At 45.0% G+C, this 17,184-nt stretch overlaps 1 protein-coding gene across 1 annotated transcript in view; it reads right to left on the bottom strand.

Moving 5' to 3' along the window:
• Positions 1-17,184, bottom strand: part of TMEM132D (transmembrane protein 132D) — a 178,062-nt gene that overhangs the window by 98,265 nt on the left and 62,613 nt on the right. Inside the window, exon 3 of the mRNA XM_014272018.3 lies at positions 8,570-8,713. Coding sequence (XP_014127493.2) covers positions 8,570-8,713 — 144 coding nt within the window. The remainder of the gene's footprint in view (positions 1-8,569; positions 8,714-17,184) is intronic.

The raw sequence follows: 17,184 nt of genomic DNA, 5'->3' as shown, positions 1-17,184 counted from the left end.
CAGAATAAATCCACAACCCCCCTCTCTTCCTCAGCCTTCTCGGTATTGAACGTGCATAAAATCAAACCTGATTCAATCTATCAGAACCTAAAAAGAATTGCAATATAGACAATAGGTATGCACTGAATGTGTAAATGCATCTCTAACATAAAATAGATATTGGTGAGATCATGGAAATATAACATGGGGATTTGAAAGCTACAAAAATAATTAGGACAACTCAAAATTATTTGTTTCACCATCCTCCGTTCAGTAGTTGACAACTTGGCAAAGAAACGAAGCTATAAAATGAAGATATAAATTTCCATGTAAGAGGTGTATCTAGCTTTTGGGAACACCAAGTTAAATTGCAGCCATTTTGCCAAGTGCAGTGGAATTTAGGAGAACAGCCTTGTCTGTTTATATTAACAGACGTTTAGAATTGGAAATCAACACTCAGAAATAGAAGAACATGATGAAGTTTCTTATGCTTCCAAGCAAAGACTCAAAGACTGGCAAGGGACACAGCTTGGATAAATTTGGGGTTTGGCATCCAAAGTGCAAACCAGAACTTTGTTTTCCCTATAAAAATCCACCCAAATGTTTCCAACCTGTGGATCCCAGGACACGAGGGAGATGCTATTTTGAAACACGTGTCACAGCCAGACTTGTGAGAGCCTGTCTGCCAAACTCTCTGTGCCCATGGTCCCGTGTGTTCCTGTGAGACTGCTCCTCATGAATATGCATCCCCGATTCACTCCAGCATCTCCTGATTTCTGCAGCTGCTACAGCTCCTCCTCTATGGATGCTGACAAGTGCATAATGTATGGACAGCACAGAGAATGCACTCCACATACATCCTATTTATCCATTCTGTGCTCATTTCTTACAGGCATCTTTTGTTCTCTTCCAGGCCTGCTGCTCTCTTTGCCTTCACTACTTCACACAAAGACCTGCAAGTGTCTGTAAGGAAATTAATTGCTTCAACAATTAACAGGAAAATGCATCTCAGAGGAAACACTTCATAATCGATCTGTTTCCAGGTACAATATTTGCCACTCAGGAATAGATGATTTGGATTGAAAATTATTCAAGCTAATTGTTTTCTCTCTAGTATGAGATTAAATGAAGAGTGTAATAATAAACTGAAAATGAAGAAGTTCCACTCAGCACTTCACAAGCTCACAGTGAAAGGCCCTGTTCCAGTCCCAGTTTCAAGGATTCTGCTCATCCTGTGACCAAGGACTTGCTGAAGGAGCCTGCGGCTCTGGGTCACAGGTAAGACTTCTAGAGAAGGTGGTATCTTGTCAACACTGAAGGGATTTTCAAGTATTTCACCTAAAGCTGACAAAAAGGCAGGCACGCATTTCTGCAACATGCCAGGGAAAATTTATCTCAAGAATCACTGCAGATAGTAGCCATCCATTCAGCTAATTGCACGCTTGAATATTAGCTTCAGGTAACCCCTGGAACTAAGAACAACACGAGCACATTTGCATAAGTGCAAATGCCCAGTGAACTCAGCCTTGTACTAGCAGTTGGAATTTATCTAGGGCTGGCTTTGTGATTTAGAAGGATGCCAGGCTGTGTTACATAACTCCCTTAACCTTCTGGCCCACACTTGGTCGTGTTTTCATTTAGATGTGACAGATTTAATTTTTCACCCAAAACATGGGAATTCCCATGTCTCAAGAGCAACAGGCATATTTTTAGCCTCAGCTCATATTTTAAGTCATCCACTCAACTTTCCAACTCTCTCAGTAATTAGTATTACTTCTTACAAGATTTCCTCCAAGGGGAAAAAAAATCAACAGCAGCATTAGAGATATTTTCACAAGACACACTTTTGCATTTAATATTAGATTTTTAATAGACAGGAGATTACTCACTTGCTGTCTCTTTTGTAATAGAAAGCAAACTGGCTTTGTCCCACTGGAATTGTTATTTTTAGCCTCTGGGCTACTAAAGGTTTAAGAACTACAGTGCTAAGTACCACAAACACAGAGCAAGCATAACAATGATGAATCCTGAAGGTTCTTAAGGGAAATAATTCTTCCTCAAGCTTGAAATTATATTTATTACACTGGGTAATACCAGGGTAAAAATACAGACACTAAATATGAATGAGGTTATCCAAAGTATTGGAAATATCCTTTAGCTACTTCAACATGAGAAAGAAAGAAGGGCCTCTGCTCAGCAAGGGAGGTACAGAAACACCTGCACCTCACCCAGGAGGAGAGGACAAAATTCCCAGCAAATCCATGAACTACCTGCCTTTTCTGTAACTGACTTCTGTCAGCAAACTACTTCACCTTAGATTGCTTCCTTCCAATTACCCGATTCCCAGCTCTTCATGCCAAGAGCTCCCAATGAAAGGGGATTAAGCCCCAACATGATTTACTGTTTGCAGATCAATTGTGTGCAGAGCTGCAGTACCTTCAGAAGAGCCCCTGAGAGCTCTCTCCAGCTGCTGATTCTGACCATGGTGCTGCAGAACCTGGTTTTACCCACAGCACTGCATGGGTAACTCACAGAGAACAGCCTGATTACCACACAGCACAGCACAGCCAGCTCTGTGTCTGGGGAACCTCTGAAATGCCAAAAATGACACTCTGATTCCTCCCATGAGAGCACCAGGAAAGGCTCTCTCATTCATTGTGTGAGCACAGGAATGATCAGAACTCCTGCCAGGACTCCTCAGGTCCGGGCACAGCCCCACCTCTGAGCCAGCACAGTCACTGCTGCTGAAGCCAGCACAGCTTCTCTTGTATTCCAGCAGAGCTCATGAACAGGGATTATTGAGTATCTGCTCTATGTTCCATTTTGGTATCATCTGGGAGCCCCATACATGAAGTACCTACAGAGCCCTGCCTTCCATGACTGTTTCTGTAAGTGAAGTAAAACCCAGTAGGATCTAATCCAATATACCAAGGGGTAACGTGCTTTCAGATGAACTAGGCCAGGAAATGAAATGCATCCTCCTTACAAGCAGCCAGAATTCCTCTGTTCCAAGCTGTGCCCTGAGGCCACAGCTGGCTGAGCTGGGGTGGGTTACCCTGATGCTGCCATATGGGAACGTGGAACTGCTCCAGCTCAAATTAAGGAACACTCTTCCAGGTTGTACTCAGCTGTGACAGTGCAGAGAACACAGCATTTCCTCCCAGGGTTTCTGGATACCAGAGGAGGACTGCAGAGCTGTGCTGGAGGTGTGGGCAGCCTGGCCCTGAGGGACAGCCTGCAGCCCCTGTCTGTCATTATTCCCTGCAACACACTGCCACTAGAGCAGAGCCAAACATAAGAATGGCCAAGATAAATGAGACCTCCTGCAAAGCCCTCTGAAAGGAACACAACATCTTTAGCAGTTGTATTTACTCATGAATTAATGATGTCATTATTCCCACACATGCAATGAGAGCTGGAGTTGGGAGCCCCAGCTCTCCCGGGGTGTGGGGAGCCAGCACATCTCCCACAGTGATCCCTGGACATTTGATATTAGCTGCTCTGCCAATATCCTGCTCCAAGGACTCCCGTCCAGGAGATCTGCACATCTGGGGCACCATGCAAGTCCCACATTGGTATTTCCAAAGGATAATCCCTGAATGAGGGAATTTATTTTCTGTAACAGCTTCAAAGGACAGCGCTGGTTCTCACCTTTCCCACTTGCAGCAGCATCTTGCCCAACACCAAAGGAGCAGGAATAGCCATGCTCCCCAGGGAGAGCCCGAGATTGAGCTGAGATTAAAGGGAATCATCTCTGCCCTTTGAGCTGCAGTTCCCTGGGTTAGCTGCTCCACGTGAATGCCAGACCCAGCTGTGCCCCCTAAGGTGCCAAACCATCCCCGTGCCTTTGAAGTGCTTTCTTAAAATGAATGTCTCAAACCAACAGGTGAAAGAGTTGGCTAATAATGCCTTTATCGAATAATTGGTTATTATTTCACCTCTTTCCTTTTGCTTGATCCCAGATGATAACCATAAACATCTTTTCCAGTGTATTAGCATTGCGTAGAATGATTTCAAGAAAGATTCTGCATTTCTTGCTAAATCAAATAGTTTTATTTTTAAAAAAATGGAAAAAAGTGGGTCAGCATGTAAAATAATAATGCACTGAGGCTTGGTTCAGACAAATTTATTTTGCCTCAACATCTCAAGGGGTTCTCTCTCTGAGGGCACATTTAAGCTTTAAAATGAGAAATGGAGGCTTGTGACTAATTGCCTTCAAACAGAGGAATGTAAACATGACTTCTGAGATGTTCAGTGCTTTCACATGATCACAACAGACAAACTCCTGGAAGCCTGGAGGTTTCCAATAGCACAGGAAGGAAACAGAAAAACCCAAAGTGTACACAGCATGAAATTCCAGAAGTACCCAGGGTAAATATGTTTGCAGCTGATCACTACCCACCTGTCTCAGAAGCAGAAATGGAGTTCAACCCTGCTGTTTCAGAGTTAAATGAACATATTCCCCCTGCCCAACAAGAGATATCCTAATGTATTACATCAGCACCAACAAACCCGAGCGAACAGACAAGTTTTAGGGCTGAGTAATTATTCTCAGAAAGCAATTTTGGAACATAAAAGCATCACCTTTCTCCCCTCCCTCCTGTTTCCTTCAATAATAAGACCAGCAATAAAGAATGAATAGGAGAAATCTTTTTTTGCTTAGAATTTACATAAACAAATAATGCACTGGGTTGCCACTAAAATCCCCAACACCCAGCCTAGCCCAGCCCTTCACCCACTGGGCCTGTCCAGCTCTGAAAATATCACCCTTGAGTAGATTCCATTCTCAAATCTGATTTCTGCAATCTCTTTCTTGTTTTTATTTCATAGTGACAAAGTGAAGTTCATGTGATTCCCACAGGATGGGATGTGACAAAATGTAAAGGGATTTTTTTTTACTACATCACACGTCCTTTTCTCTTATTTTAGAGTAGACATTTCTCTTTCCAAGCAATAATCCATTTCTAGGTGACAAAGTCATGTGAGCACATGGAAGCAAGGAAAAAAATTAATGGTGATCTAAAACATTAAACTGCTTTTATGAAGCATTTTGATGAACACCAGCAAGAGACAGAGTGTAATTATTGTGGCCATTAGGCTGTTATTTATGTTAAATTTGTTGCTCTTGTTGGCTTCAGAAGTGTTTTAGGACTACAGCACTCTTGGGACTCCATCAAATGTACTGGCACGCGCAACAAGTAAGAGAGTGAGGCAATAGCTACTGCATTTACAACATGAAAATATTTAACAATTGCATGGGAAAATGAGAGAAACAGGGCACTAAGGACAACAGCGTAAATGCAATACAAAGAAAATATTGTGTAGAAAATCAAAGGCAGTGTTGGCATACATTTTCCAGTCCCCTGTTGTTATTTAATATCAAGTTAATTTCTTCAGTTATAAAAGCGTTAAGAAAATGAAGCCCTGAAATACAGTGCCATGAACAAATGAGACTTGCAGGAATAAATGAAGAATATAGCCTAGAAGATCCTGTTCCTGTCTCTCACTGTGCTCACGTTCTCACAAACTGATTTAGTCACTTGCAGTTCAAACTGAGAATCCGTTTCTCTGACAGCAGCATCTGGTTTCAGGCAGCACAAACCAGCAACTCCTTCAGTGCTACAGAACTGAGGAGGAAAAGTACCAAAACAAATGCTGTCCTTGTTACATTTCCAGAAAAAGGGGAAGGAAATTGCCAAGCAAATTATCCGTTATATAACTGAAACACTTTTGGTGATAAAGCAGGAAATGTTCATTACGGTTCTACTCAGAGATGGCCAAGCTTTGTCTGTGATTATTTTGTATTTGACTGAATCAGTGGCTTCATTCCTGCCACAGGAACAGAGCACAGTAACGGAATGGGAACAACAAACATTTCTACCCCAAAATGTAAACATGAATAGAATGCTGTAAGAGGATCATGACACGCATTACTGTCACACCAGACCATCTTGCCTGATGTCTCCCCAGCAGCTGTGGATGGAGGGAAGCACTGCCAGTGGTGTTCTGCAGAGGAGGAAAACCCAATAAATCCTCATCTCCAGGCCCATCCCAGCGGGCACAGTGCCAGTCCGCAGCAACAAGGGCAAGAACAGGAATCCAGACCCTGACCTTGCGGCTGCTCCTGCTCTCCATCGCCCCTGCACAGCAGAGAGCCCATTCTGGGTAAGGTGAGAAACAGCCCTAAGCCAAGGAAACACTCGGCAAATGCAGGACTCCTGAACCTCACCCTCCTGTTCCGTTCACCTCATTACACGGGGAACTCCCAGAAATAAAATCAGGAGCTCCCAGGGCAGGAGTAAAGGATGGCACAGATTAGGATGCATCTCCCAGACTCAGCCAGGAAGGGTTTCCCCAGTCCCATTTCTGATCACTGCTTCATTCCCACAGCATTTTCTCTTTGCTTGTTTGGTCACCTGCTTGCCAGGAGAGGGCTGGGGGATCTGTGCTTCAAAGGGAACAGCAGCAGTGCTGTGCAGATGCTACAGGCAGTAAACCCATCTAATCATCTCCTGGGTCTGGATTTAGAGTGGTACAGAATTATCACTGCCTCAGAAGGAAATCAGAAGAACTGGGGAGAACTTTCTAATTGCTTCACCATTAATCTGGAACACTGTCGCCAGCCCGTAATAAGCAAGGCACGAGAACTTCAAATCGTATTTGACAGATGGGCTTAATTAGTTATTCCCAGACAGAATCATAATATTTGCTGTTAATATTCATCTGAAAACACCCTGCTGGCTGTGATAATATTTATATGTTAATCCTGTTACGATAAGCTGCCGCTGCCAGAACCTCTCCAAACAAAATGACGGATATATTTCAAACCCCGAGCTGGGAAGGCTCTGGCATTCTGCTCTGGGTTGTCACTTGCACAAGTGCCTCCTTAAGCCGTGAAATTACACTTGTCACACTGAGTTAGCTTTATTAACACTATTTTCTGATCCATGTAAAACTATCAGGAACACAAAGGTACTGAATCTGCAGTTAATTAACATTGCCACCTTTGCATCCATGTGATCAGACCTCTGCTTTTTAGGAGAAATTAAACAATATGCAAATAGAGTTTCTGTAATTTCTAAATGAACTACGGAGGCCAAAAAATTGGTAAAGGACCTCATTACTTAACTGTGACCCAGTGTGCCTATTTGGTGACATCAAACACTTCTAGATAAGGATAAAATCATTTCCCAAAATCTGTAGAGCACATGCAATGTGCTCTTTCCCCACGTAATGCTTGATCTTGCTTCTTCAAACGCAGAGTTAAACAGAGCCAACTAAATGTAATGAGGAAAACAATACACTGGGTAATGAATTGCAAATACTTTGCACTCGTTACAAAGAGGGAGGAAGAAGTTCTCAAAAGTGAGAAAACCAGAAAATCTCAGCTGGGAACTCGATGGAGCAAATCAAACCAGGAGTCACAGGAGAGGTACACGGACACCTTTTCCTGCCTGGGTTTTCTTTCCAGCAACATCTGTGTATAACCCCAAGATTTCTTTCAATAAACATCCAGCAATGTTTATACCCAGCCTGTGCAAGCACACAGAATCCACAACCACTGCATGAAAGATGACATAATAATTTATTTTTTGTGTACCAGGGGTCATTTTAAAGGATTGCCACCGGATGATGAATAGTGAAGGGAAGTTAAGTTGCCAAGATTCAATTTCCCCATGAGGCTGCTTTACATTTTCCTGCTGAGAAACAGAAATCAGGCAAATGCACTCCATGGGCCCAACAAGATAAAGTGTGATGGAAAACTCATTGCTGAAATAATCTCTGGTTTTGATCCAATGCCCATTTCTGTCAATGAAAATATTCATCCATTTTCCAGTAGCTTTGAAGGGGGATTTTAAGGAATCTGACAGACTGTGCCCAGCACAGGGAGCTCCCACCTTGGCATACACACACATTTCTGCTTTGCCCAATGCCATTCAGCCAGATACATGACAATATTTGCTTTAACTGAGGAAAATTCAGCATCTTTAGCAAAGGAGCTGTGTAGAATCTGAGCAGCACATTATATAAAAATGTATTCATTAAACCAAAGAGTTGTGATTAAAAAAGGAACATCCACCTGCTAGATGAAGGCATTTTAAGACACATCAATGTTGCAGAATGGGAATGGCAAACAGAAAATCTATTTCTTCTGCAGATCAAAAATTCATATAAATCTCACCCTTAACATCATTTTCATATAGTCACAAAAGAGCAAAACAGAAATAAGAAAAAAACCCAACAAAGAAAGGAAAGGGACACAATCCACCAAGAAAACCTCAAGCAAAATTAATAAACCAAACCAAACAAATCCACCACAAACAGCCATATGAAGGTAATTTTAAAAAAATTAAACTATTCACAGTCAAGCTCGAAGATATGAAACAAGTTCTTCCAAATCATTTGTGACAACAGCATTTTCTGTTAGTTTTCACTTCCTTTGAGCACTAGGACTGAGTAACGTTTGTGTGGTGGACTGACCAATGAGGAAAAACAATGACAGCCACAGCTTTTCCAAAAGCATTTCCTCATGCACCATAGGAAAATGTATTAAAATCATTAAAATGTATTGAAAGCAGCCATGACCTACCTGTTCTCAGCAGCAGATTTCCTCTGGCACACAACCACAGCTGGTGCATACTTGCCAGTGTAATCCACACTCTCCCTGATGTCCCACAGGTAGGGGCTGCTGGCTCTCACACTGAAAACGTTCACACCTCTCTTCACCTTGGCCCTGGAACACAAGGAGATATTGCACCGATCAGACAAGAAACGCCAGCTCAATCTGCTCCTTATTCCATCACTGTGTTCTCATTACTGCCCCACAGAAAATGCCACCACTCATTAAGAGTTCAACAGCAGGACGAGGAAAGGAGATGAGAGAATAAATTAAGACATTCATATTTTGAAGAAAGTGTATCAAGACAGAATCTGACTGAACTAATGGTAATTACAGCTCCAGTCCCAGCTGGATTGATGGTGGGTGTGCTCTGGCACAGGCTCCTCACTCCTGCCCTTCCCTTACCCACACTCTGGGCACCACTGGGCACGTTGGGGCTCCCTCCTGGCTGCAAGGTGTTGCATTGGCACAGAAAGTACCAGTTTTTGTGGAAAAAGAAAGGAGTTGGGTGCTGGAATGAAGAGCCATTGCTAAGCCTCATTACAAGCAAAATCCACCCTTTCTCTCCTCCCTCTCTGGATTACTCTAAGATGACAATCCTTATCTTTGCTCTCATTTTCATCATCTTTTTGAGTTCACAACATTTTCTTTTAGTACTGTTGTGTTTCATTGTCCTGTCGGCTCTGAACTTAAAAACACTTATTTTAAAAAATTCTGATTTTTCCTAAAGCAACTGATTTTTGGGGAGCTCTGTTTCCATGCATGAGAGGTTGAATAACAGGAAAAGCCATGTGGCAAACTGGGCTGGCTCCTATGGAGAGGTGGTGCTTTCTAGTTCTCAGTGCTAGTAAAATACTTCTGGGGCTGCATGGTGAAAGAACAACCAGAATAAAAAGTTATTAACTACAAGTGGAGAAGAGGGACTTTATATAGAGAGAGATGCACTTTCAAATATCTGTTTCAATTCCTCTCATCAGGTGTGGCATTCTTTAATTCTGTCTCTCTCTTTTCCAGAATTTGTACCTCAGGCCACTACAGGATTACCCCTCAGGTAAAAATTTAATGTTGGCCAAATTACTGAACGAGGAGTCCCCGGTGCTGGTAACTTCTGGTTCCTGAATGCATTTACAAGAAGTCCATGGTGGTCAAGCCTCCTGAGGTGTCAGGAAATGAGAGTTTAATTACATTTGCTGAAACTCTCATGCACAAAATGCACTCAGTGCCACGGCAAGTTCTCAGTTCTGGGCAGAAACCCCAAAAGGTACGTGAGGTTTTTGTCTGAGCAGCTGCTGCCAGCAGAGCAGCAAACAGCAGCAAACAGCACTGTCAGCTCTGCCCCCGCACGAAATTGCTCAGGAAATCTTTGAAGGACAAGATCCACACAGATGTTTTCAGAACAAAAAGCCAAAGGATTCCTTCAACTGTCTTGAACAAAAAGGATTAAATCTCCTTTCTCCAGCACTAACTCAATAGCAGTGGCTGCAATTTCCTTAGCACACCTGGAAGAATAAATACGTGGAGGCTGCCAATTTCTGTGCAAGTTCTCCTATGCTAATTTGACAAAATGAATTTTAAGCAGGTGCAGTCAGTGCTGCTAGAGCAGACATCCCTCAGGACAAGAGATCAGCGGTCACAGCAGAGTGGAAATTAAACTCCATTTCCGATGTCTCGGAGAGGGAGGTACAGAGAGGCCACCCAGCCTGGGTGAAACATTCCCCAGCACGGGGCTGCAGCCGCTCCTGGGGACTGGCAGCTGGTCCTGCCCTCCTGCTCCACCTCGAGGAAGGGAAACTGCTGGGGACCAGCCCAGAGCAGGGACAGAGAAATGATCCCATCCCCAGGGAGACTGGGGTGGTCAATCACAGTCAGCTGCCCTGGACTCTGTATGAGCCACAAACCTTTGTTATCATTCTTTCTTTTTCCATTCCTAGCTAGCCTTCTGATGGAATCCTTTCTTCTGTTCTTTTAGTACAGTTTTATTGTAATATATATTATAAAATAATAAACCAGCCTCCTGGAACATGGAGTCAGCTCCTCATCTCTTCCCTCATGCTCAGACCCCTGTGAACACTGTCCCACACCCAGGCTGGGCTGCAGCAGGAGTGCTTGCAGTGTTCTGTGCCCATCACTGCACTTTGGGCAGAGTCGGCTCGGTGGAGAGGAGGAAAGGAAGGCCATAAACATTTGAATTGTGGCTGGTTTGGGGTTGCTGTTTCTTTTCAAACCAGGAGCCCATGCAGCTAAGCACCTTCCTGGCTGTTATTTACCTCTGGATCACTGCTCACATCAGTTTCCCAGGCTCCTGAGCAGCTCACCCCTTGCACCAAATCAATCATGGCAAACAAAGCCCCTGGGAGTCCACATCCCTAAAAACTCGTCAATGCTGACAGGGTACAAATCAAGGGAATGGAGAAGCAAAGAAAAGCACAGAAGGAACTCCCAGAATCAATACATCACAACTGAAATCAAGGAAATGCATTACCTAAGTGCATAAAGATAGTGATTCCCAATTCCATGCCTGACCCACTGAACACTCTGTTTACTCTAGTGATGGAAGAGGCTGCAACTGCAATTAAAATGCAGGCAGCATCCTCTCTCATTTATCACAGGGGCTGCTTTAGCACCTCCAGTCTCTGCAGTTTACAACCATTAGGGCTCAGCTTTCAGCTTGTGTCATTCCTGCATGTGGACACCCTGCCCAGGATGGGCACAGACACCCTGCCCAGGATGGGTTCCCCTCCCCATCTCACTCTGGCAGTGCCCTGCTCACAGCACACAAGTATCACCACCCTTTTCACACACAGCACAAACAAACAGGCAGTCCAAGCCCCAAAGAACACACAAGTATCACCACCCTTTTCACACACAGCACAAACAAACAGGCAGTCCAAGCCCCAAAGAACACACAAGTATCACCACCCTTTTCACACACAGCACAAACAAACAGGCAGTCCAAGCCCTAAAGAGCACACAAGTATCATCCCCCTTTCCAGCACAGCACAAACAAACAGGCAATCCGAGCCCTAAACAGCTCTAAATAAAGATGCTTCAGACTCGTGACATTGAAGTTAGCTTTTCATTACTGTAAGTGCTCGGGGCAAAGATCTGTGGGAACCTTTTATGGTCCTTCTGAGAAAGAGAGCTACTTTGTACATCAAAGGAGAAAAAGAAAAGGGAGCCTGTTAACACCCTGCTACCGCTGGTTGTCATCTTGTCACCAGCAGCGAGGAGAAGGTGGCAGATAAATTGTGTGAGAGGGGGCACTTCTGAGAGCTCCTGGGCACCCACCAGACATCACAGTGGCCTCTGAGATTGCCTTGTCACTGCATCTCCCCAAGGCATTTCACAAATAACTGGAAGGGGCTTCTATTTCTGTTTATCTCCAGTGTTTCTTCATGCCCAGAGCCTGACCCTGACCCAGCCATGGAGAGGAGCAGAGCAGAGCAGGATGGCAGCCTTCCCCTGCCAACATCCACCTCCTTTGGGCAGCAGGGATGGCAGCAGGAGGGCTGGGGACAGGCTTTCCCCCACCACCCCCTTCAGACCAAACACAAGCCAAATGTGAGCAGAAACGGGCCTGAGCACAGCTCCTCATGGCAGGAAACAAAGGAACAGGTCCGTTTGCACTCACTGGGAAGTCAAAGGCACTGATGTAAGCCAGCAGCAGAACAGCCCCTGCTCAAACCCTGCAGGCATTCCAGCCCTACATCTCTCACTGCCCAGAGCCCATTCTTGCTGGGGACAATGCCGTGGGTGGCTCCTTCTGGTGACATCCCCTCTGCATCCAAGAGCAAACTCCTGGAGCTGGGAACACCTTATCTTGTCTGTCCTGCCCGAGCCTGCAAGGGGCTAAGGGCAAACCCAGCCACCAAGCAGGAGCTGCAGACTCCTCAGGGCCTTCTGAAGACCAGAATTAAATGTCATGCTTGAAGTCAGGGACTGTGGGGCCAGGTGCCACCATGGGATGTAAAATCCAGCCAGCAGCTGTGGCATGACTAAGCTGTAGATGCACTCACAGAGTTCCCTGGGAGCTGTCTCTGGCTGGCAAGAAGTGCAGAATGATCCTGTTAATGCTGTGCTACATTAAATGCAGACATCTCCGCAGGATCTGAGGTCAGGCTGGAGCTGTATGTTGCTTAAATGAGGCCGTTTTGATACCAGAACATTTCTACTGACATTTACATCCTGATGTTTCACTGCCTGCACACCACCTCCTCCCCTCCCTGAGGCCTCTGTGCTCAAACAAACATATTCAAATGCACAAAACAATGGAAAACAGCAACAAATGTTCTGGCTTTATTTCAGGACAGAGTTTCTTTTAAACCCTGGAGTACCAGAACTGAAGGCAATATGAGCTAGCAGGTTTGTGGATGCCAGAGAAGCTGGCAAACTCATGAACAGCACTGGAATGGGAATGAGAAATGTTACAGAGCCTACCAGACTGAACAGCAGTGAGAGGGCAAAGCATGAGGCCAAGATTCACCCTGAAAACAAAACCCTGAGGTAATCCAGCCCTTTGTCTGTCCAGTCTCCCACCCTTGGGCCAGAATCTATTCCCATTTGAGAAGCCCTCAGTAGATGAGACCACACTAAACATTCCACAGCACAGAGAGGGCTGGCTGGAATTTGTGTTCCCAGCATTTTCAGTTTTGTGTACAGCATTGGGGTAATGCTAAATTTATGCACTTTGAGGTCATCCTCTTCTTTTGTCTCCCTCTGCAGTTTCATTGCTTTTTATGGCTGAAGCTAATGTAGGACAGAATTTGAGCCTGAACGAGGCTCTTTGAACATCAGTCAAAAATAAAACGTGGCTGTCATTGAGAAAACAGGCACAACTCACCCATCTTTGTCAGACCTAAGGCATGTTTGCTGGGAGCACATGAAAACCAAGCATACAAAGGCTTCCTGGATGTGTATCTACCACAAACCCCTGAAGAAATTTAGACCATTAAACCCAAAAACTATTTCCCCATCAGGAACAAACCTTTAAAGCTAAAATTCTTTGAATGGAAGAAATTGTGTTTGAGGAGAGCCCATTTAAACCAACTGTTCTAGGACTGGCTGAAGTGAATTGCACCTTTCTCAGTTCAGCAGGAAAGGGAGATCACAACAAACAGGTCATGTAGTAAGACACTTCATACCAACCATCTGAATGTGTGGCTTTAATTCCATAATTAATTTTGGCATGGCTTATAAAAGGTAGGATTTGGAAGCTGTGATTTGATCTGCAGAGCTGGCTTCTGCAAGGCTTTTTTGGTTCTGCTCTCCCCATTGAATACTTGATGTACAAACCAGTGTTGGCAGTTGTTTTCAGAGCAGATACCTCCAACTTTCTTCAGATTACACTAATAGTTGCACTGATTGAAAATCCACAGCAGAAGAGAATGGGGAGTCCCTGAGATGCTGATGGAGTTGGAATAATTTATGGAGAGCGGTCTAGCACAACAGAAGCTATTTAAAGCTGTATGATATACCCACAAACTCTTATTAAGGTCTGTGGTTTTCAGCCCTGTGAGACACAAACCAGTTATCATTATGCATCACCATGAAAGCAGATTAAAATTAAATCAATCTGTTTATCTATGGGTTTGCAATGCAGCTTTTCCAAAGCATAACACATTCTCCACCTAATTAACATTTCAGGAGGAAAACCCATTCCACACAGCCACCAAGCCACTGCCATTCAAAGGGAGATATTACAAAAACATAGCCCAGGTGGATTTATAATGAAATTTAATTATTGAAAGGCCACAAGACTATTTAGGCTTCAGAAACTGAATTGTGCATACCAGGAGTTAAATAAAATAGATTTGTCTGTAATGTGCATTTCATGGGCTACCAAAAATTGCCTGTTGTGGTTGAAGTTTGTGTCCTGCACACAGGTGCAGGTATCTGCACACATGACACACACTCAGATTTTATTCCTGTGCCTTTCAAACAAGGTCCTTGTTAAAACACATTTTGCAAGATGTAAAACACACAAGTCTCTGGAGAGCCAAAAGGAAAGGATGCATACAAATCGATTTAAAGCAGAAACAAATACAGAGTCTGCAGCTCTGACCTCTGTTTACTCACCAAACACGGCACCAGAGGGCCCCGTGCTCAGCGGGAGCAGAACCAGAGCTTTGCTCAGAGAGACCCTGAGTTGGGTGAAGCTCAGAGCCAGAGCTGCAGAGACCCTGCAGCTGCGAACGGCACCCTGAGCCCCCAGCAGGAGCCATCCTGGGCTCCCCGTGTCACACACAGGTCACGACAGGCTGCCCACAGCCCCGGGGCCCCTCCTGCTCCCGGCACCTCCGGCTGCTCCGGGTGCTGGAGGCAGCAGCAGGAGGAGGAGGAGACCCCTGCCCAGCACCTTCCCTGCAGGACAGAGCTCTGGGCACCAGCGAGCAGCCAGAGCACAGCAAATCCTCTCTGTATTCAGGCTGTGCAGGAAGGTGTTTGCTTACAAAAATGAAAGGCAAAGATAAACACTGCTGCCTGCTGATTTAAAGTGGTTGGGAGCCCCGTGGACCGCTTCAAAGTACTGTTTCCAAAATAAATGCAAAAAATAATGTGTAGGGTCTGAAATCTTTCTAAATTGCTTGTAAGAAAGCAAACAATGCAGCACATCCCTTTTATTCCTGGCCAAACAGCAGCAAAGCTGCTAACAGCACAGCTTGTGCAACCAGCAATTTTTTAAAATTAGACCTAGATTTAAGGGAAGACAGGAAAAACAAAGCACAGTACTGGGCACTCTGTGCAGAGAAAACAAAGTGCCATCTGCCCCATTTCACAGGTGAAGAACATGCTCTGGAACAGCCACCAGAGCACAAGCAGCATGGGGCTGGGGCTGCTGTTGGACAGAGAACCCTGCAGCCCGTGGGATGTACGGATCACCCAGCCCTCCACTGCACATGGAGGAGGAAAGAGAACAGAACAACAAAACATTTCCAGAGAGCTGTAGGGACCTTCCCTCCGTGTTTCTGTGTACATGTATACATGTGTATACATGCATGTACATGTGTACATATACACATTTCTGCTGAGTGGGAAAGCAACAAGTGGGGGAATTCTTACGGTTCATTTGAATTGGCTGACAACACTATTGACCACAGAAAAAGCAAGAAACAACCGGTGAATTGTGCACCACGAGTGTTCCAAAACATTGCAGAAATAGGAACAGACCTTTATATCCTCTGTATATGCCAGGAAGCAATGGGGTTGGTCACACCAGCTCTTTGGGTTGATCTGGAAAGCAGTGCCTGGTACAGGGCCTCTTTGAGGCAGTTTTTGAGGGATGCAAATACTCCTTCAGAGCCATGGCCTGGCCAATGACCTTTCACAAGCCTTGAAAGGAGGGATGTTGCTAGCAATCAAAACTGCAGGAATTTGGCCTCCTCAAGCAGCCACCACCCCAACTGCCCCAGCTGCCTGATGCTCAGTGACAAGGAGTGTGCATCTTAAAGCAGGTGCTTCTAGCTGAGCCTGAAATGCATCAACAGCCACCCAAAATGTTCCTGTCCTCTGCTGAAGGGGCTGAGCCCCACAAAGGCTCTGTGAGGGCCCCACACTGACCCTGCTCTCCCAGCCCTCCATGGGGACACCTGGGGACTGCCAGCACTGCTGCTGAACGGGCTGCTGCTGGAAGTGACCTGGAAAATGCTCTTCACTGAAAAGTTCCTCTCAGACTCCAGCAGCAGGACAGTTCTGAGGCATTTCCAAGTCACATCCTCGTGCAGAACGAGGCAGCAGTGCCGAGAGTGGAAGGAACATTGCTCCACAGCACTAACGAAGAGCCATCAGCAAAAATGAGTTAGCTCTGTTCCCTAGCAACTTCTCACAGCTGCAGATAAAATCATCTTCTGGACATCACAGAAATTGTGAACGCTTAGCTCTCTTTCACAGGCATTCTCTCATCCATTGCTGCGTGCAGCTCCCTGCAGGAGGTGACACAGGAGCAGCATTGGACCGTTCCATTCGCTTGGCCAGAACTAAACCCACGGATCCATGTGTCCTTCACTCAATGACACGCATGTCAGACGTTCAGAGAACAGCAGCTGAGGCACAGAAACCCATGGAGCAGTCTTTGCTGCAAAAACCCTGAGCCTGAAAAGCCTTTTCTGCACAGACCTTTCCTCCCTCCTGGGAGCATCTCCACTGATTGCTGATGACATTACTTAAGGTTTACAGCACCAGGGCTACAGCAAAGAGAAAGGAACTGTATAAATAAAGGGTGCAAATTCTTCAATGGATGAAAAAAGCCTGCACTGCTCCAAAGAGCTGCTGTTGGCATAAAATAGATATTCACTGAGTAATTCAAATAGGAATTTTTGTTATATACATAAAATCCAGGCTGAACACTACAGCTCTTATAATGCCACATGTAACCACCTTTCTGTCATCTGCACGAGTGGCCACCAAAGCAACATTTGCTAAATAACAGCAAGGAGTTCTGCTGCAGGCAAAGCCTAACAGCTCAGTGAAGCCACTGATGCAGAAGGGAGTTCAATTAATACCAAAATGACACTGCTCAGAATTATCCTGTGCCCTTAATGTAGGGTACACGCAGTGCTGTCAGTATCCAGCTGCAGCAGTTAACGCCA

This window comes from Zonotrichia albicollis, chromosome 18 (assembly GCF_047830755.1).
Source record: "Zonotrichia albicollis isolate bZonAlb1 chromosome 18, bZonAlb1.hap1, whole genome shotgun sequence".
Classification (NCBI taxonomy): domain Eukaryota; kingdom Metazoa; phylum Chordata; class Aves; order Passeriformes; family Passerellidae; genus Zonotrichia; species Zonotrichia albicollis.
The sequence above is the reverse complement of the archived record's forward strand: the minus strand, read 5'-3'. Positions and strand labels throughout refer to the sequence as shown.